The 5,000-nt window shown below is 30.9% G+C and overlaps 1 protein-coding gene across 1 annotated transcript in view; it reads left to right on the top strand.

The window, feature by feature from the left end:
• Positions 1-5,000, top strand: part of DDB_G0271052 (SNF2-related domain-containing protein) — a gene marked incomplete at both ends in the record, with an annotated part of 9,804 nt that overhangs the window by 1,921 nt on the left and 2,883 nt on the right. Inside the window, one exon of the mRNA XM_641557.1 lies at positions 1-5,000. This exon is cut by the window's left edge and continues 958 nt beyond it; it is cut by the window's right edge and continues 2,883 nt beyond it. Coding sequence (XP_646649.1) covers positions 1-5,000 — 5,000 coding nt within the window.

Below are 5,000 nucleotides of genomic sequence, written 5' to 3'. Positions count from 1 at the left end.
ATGCGTATAAATGCTTCATGCAAAGAAAACCCATTACGGAGGAGTATTATGGAATCTTGCAATTGGCTCATCCTTCAACATTTATAAATCAATCTTCACCGTCTGTTGTACAAATGAATACAAATAATAGTAATGTTAATAATAATAATAACAATAATAGTAATAGTAATATGAATAATAATAATATGAATAGTAATAATAATAGTAATATGAATAATAATATGAATAATAATAATGGTGTGAATAACATGAATAATAATATGAATAATAATAATACCAATAATAATAGTAATAATAATAATATGAATCATAATAATATGAATAATAATAATGGTATGAATAATAATATGAATAATAATAATAATAATAATAATAATATGAATAATAATACAAATAGCAATATTAATAGTAATAACAATAGTGGTAATAGCACCAATAATAGTGCCAATATCAGTAATAATAACGGAAATATTGGAAATAACAATATTAATAATATTAGTTATAACAATAACAATAGCAATAACAATAGCAATAACAATAACAATAGCAATAACAATAGCAATAACAATAACAATAGCAGTGGCAATAGCAATAGCAATAGTAATAACAATAGCAATAGCAATAACAATAACAACAATAATAACAACAACAACAATAGTAATACTAGTGGTAATAATAATAATAATAATAATAATAATAACAATATTTATAACAACATTGCATCATTAAATCAACAATACCAAATGATGCAACAACAATTACAACAAATACAGGCACCACCAGGACAGACACTAAACCAACAACAGTTAATACAACAGCAAATGTTACATCAAAAACTATTACAACAACAAAGATTGATTCAACACCAACAATCTCAGTTGTTACAACAACCACAAGCTCAACAAACATACCAACAAACTCAACCACAAACTCAACAAACACAACAAACTCAACCACAAACTCAACAAACATACCAACAACCACAAGCTCAACAAACATACCAACAAACTCAACAAGCTCAACAAACACAACAAACTCAACCACAAACTCAACAACAAACTCAACCACAACCACAATCCCAAGTGCAACCAGAGCAGCAGCAACAACAAACCCAAGCCCAACAACCCCAACCACAACAAATCCAACAACCACAACACCAACAATCACAACAACAATCAGAAAATTTACAACAACAACAACCAGAACACTTACAACAACAACAACAACAACAACAAGAACACTTACAACAACCAGAAAATTTACAACCCCAACCCCAACAACAATCCCAACAACAACCAGAACAAGTACAGTCATCAGAGCAAACACAAAGCATGCAAGCACAACAACAACCAGAACAAAATCAACCCCAACAACAATCAGAGCAAATAACTCAACAACAACAATCCCAACAAGATCCTCAACAAATAAATCAACAACCAAATGCTGTACCAAGTTTAGTAACTACACCAACATCAATAAATACACCAGCAGCACTTGTATCAACTGTTGTTATTCCAACACAAGTAATAGCAGTGTCGTCAGTATCAACTACAACACCTACCAATGGCGGTGTTATAGCAACACCTACCAATGGTGGTATTATAGCAACACAACCGATGGTAGTTTCACAAATACAACCAACACAACAACAACAACAACAACAAATTATAAATCAAACACCAGTTGTAGAACCAGAGCCACCATCAATTCCAATTGATCCATTAAAAAGTTTGCCAATGGAAACATTGATACCTAAACCAATGGATATTGAATTCATGTTGGAATGTAAAAGAAATTTGGTTAGTCAATTGATATCGGATAAACTTGAATATCTCTATGAGTCCATTCCAACATTAGAGGATGGTACTATTGAGAAACTTCAAGAGACCATTCAATATAAACAATTGTCATTGTTGGAATATCAAAAACAATTAAGAAGGGAGGTATTGGATGCAGAGATTAGTAAATCCAAATTAAAGAAATCTAAAGATCTCAAACAAAAACTTGATCAACAACAATCCAATGAGGAAAAGAATAGATTCAAAGATTTCTTGGGTCAAATTCTTAATCATAGTAAAGAGTTTAAAGAGTATCATGCAAACAAAATGACAAAGATTAAAAAGATGACAAAACGTGTCACCGCTTATTTCATCCTACAAGAAAAGAAAGAACAACAACAAAGAGAGAGAGAAGAGCGTGAACGTCTTCGTGCACTCAAAACCAATGATGAAAGTAAATACCTTAAACTCTTGGAACAAACTAAAAATCAACGTCTACGTGAATTGTTTGATCAAACCAATGAATTTTTAGATAAAATCTCTCATCTTCTTCAAAAGGAAAAGATTTCAATTCAAGAGAAAGAAGAGAATGAAGAGGCAATCAGAAGACAACAAGATCAATTACTTTTACAACAAAAAGAAAAAGAAGGTGAAGAAGATGCTAAACAATCTGAAAAAATTAGTATCATGAATATAACAAATGATGTTGATATCGATACTGATGGTAATACAACAAATAGAGATCTTTCAAATAATTCAAAATCACCTTTAGTTCGTTCTTCAAATCCAATTTCAAATTTATTAAATGGTAAAGATGATGATGATGATGATGATAATGATGATAATAATCAAATGTTAGATGATAATAATAATAATAATAATAGTAATTATAATAATAATAATAATAATAATAATAATAATAATAATAATAATAATAATAATAATAATAATAATAATAATAATAATAATAATAATAATAATGATAATGGTAATAAACCTAAAGTTAGTATCAATAATCAAGGTGGTTATGGTGATGATGAAGATGATATAGGTTTAAATGATAATAAAGATGATGAAAAAATAACAAACGATAATACCACGACTACTACCTCTGCATCATCCAATACTGATGTTATAATGAAAAATGATTCTGGTCAACATACAGATAAAAATTCAAAAGAAATTCAAGAAAAGAAAGATAATGATAATAAAGATCAATCAAAAGCAACAACTATTGATGGTGATGATAATTCATCAAATATAAAAGTTGATGATAAATCAATATCTACCACAACAACAGAAACATCAACAGCACCACCACCACCACCACCACCACCAACAACAACAACAACAACTACAACAACAACAACTTCAACAGCAACAGGTCAAACAAATCCAACATATGTTTCAAAAGCACATTCATATTATTCAAAAGCACATTCAATTCAAGAAGATATTATTGAACAACCAGCATTATTAGAAGGTGGTAAATTAAAACCATATCAAATGCAAGGACTTCAATGGATGGTTTCATTGTATAACAATAAATTGAATGGTATTTTAGCGGATGAAATGGGTCTTGGTAAAACGATTCAAACCATTGCTTTGGTATCCTATTTGATAGAGGTAAAAAAGAATAATGGACCCTTTTTAGTTGTGGTACCATTGTCAACACTTTCCAATTGGGGACAAGAGTTTTCAAAATGGGCACCAAAGGTTAAACGTGTTTTATACTATGGTGATAAACCTGCTAGAAAATCAAAGTTTGAAGAGTTTATAGCACCAGGTCAATTCAATGCCGTTGTAACAACCTATGAATATATCATCAAGGATAAGAATGCATTAAGTAAGATTAAATGGAATTATCTAATCGTTGATGAGGGTCATAGAATGAAAAACTACACTAGTAAACTATCGATTATTTTGGGTACCTCTTATTCAAGTCGTTATAGATTACTATTGACTGGTACACCACTTCAAAATAGTTTACCAGAGCTTTGGGCTTTGTTAAACTTTTTACTACCAACCATTTTCGATTGTGTTGAAGATTTCGAACAATGGTTTAATGCTCCATTCGCTCAAACTGGTGAAAAGATTGAAATGAATGAAGAGGAACAACTTTTAATCATTCAACGTCTTCATAAGGTTTTAAGACCTTTTCTCTTAAGAAGATTAAAGAAAGAGGTAGAAGCTCAGTTACCAGATAAAGTTGAGAAAGTATTGAAATGTGATATGTCGGCTTTTCAAGCGAAAATGTACGATCTCATTAAAACAAAGGGTGTTTCAAAACTTGCAAGTTCTGGTGGTGCCGATGGTAATCCAAAATTAGCAAAAGGTCTAAAGAATACCTATGTTCAATTAAGAAAGATTTGCAATCATCCTTACCTTTTCTATGATGACGAGTATAATATCGATGATAATCTAATTAGATATGCAGGTAAGTTTGATTTGTTGGATCGTCTATTACCAAAGTTAAAAGCTGCTGGACATAGAGTTTTAATATTTTCACAAATGACTCAATTGATCAATATTTTGGAGGTGTTTTTCGCTTATAAAGATTACAAATTCCTTCGTTTAGATGGTTCAACAAAATCCGACGAAAGAGGTCATCTCTTAGAGTTATTCAATGCTCCAAACTCTGAGTATTTCATTTTCGTACTTTCAACTAGAGCAGGTGGTTTAGGTTTAAATTTACAAACTGCCGATACTGTTATCATTTTCGATTCAGATTGGAATCCACAAATGGATCTTCAAGCACAAGATCGTGCACATCGTATTGGTCAAAAACAAACTGTACGTGTACTTCGTTTGGTCACTGCTCATTCCGTTGAGGAGAGTATTTTAGCAAGAGCAAACTTTAAGAAAGAATTGGATAAAAAGATCATTCAAGCTGGTCAATTCAATAATAAATCAAATCGTTCCGATAGAAAGAAAATGTTGGAGGATTTAATGACTCAAGATGAAACCGCTGAAATGGAGAAACAAACAGTACCCACCGATTCTCAAATCAATGAAATGATTGCTCGTTCTCCTGAAGAGTTTGAATTGTATGAAAATATGGATAAAGAGAGAATGGAAATCGATCAAAAGAAATGGGATGAAGCAGGTAAAAAAGGTGAGGCTAAAAGATTAAGTCAAGAGGATGAAATACCAAGTTGGATCACTAAAGAGGTCGAATTGGGTGATGATTTAAGTTTTGTACTCAATCAATCAATCAAACCT

Source organism: Dictyostelium discoideum (genome assembly GCF_000004695.1).
Source record: "Dictyostelium discoideum AX4 chromosome 1 chromosome, whole genome shotgun sequence".
Classification (NCBI taxonomy): domain Eukaryota; phylum Evosea; class Eumycetozoa; order Dictyosteliales; family Dictyosteliaceae; genus Dictyostelium; species Dictyostelium discoideum.
Note: the sequence above shows the minus strand (reverse complement) of the source record. Positions and strands in the feature narration are given on the sequence as shown.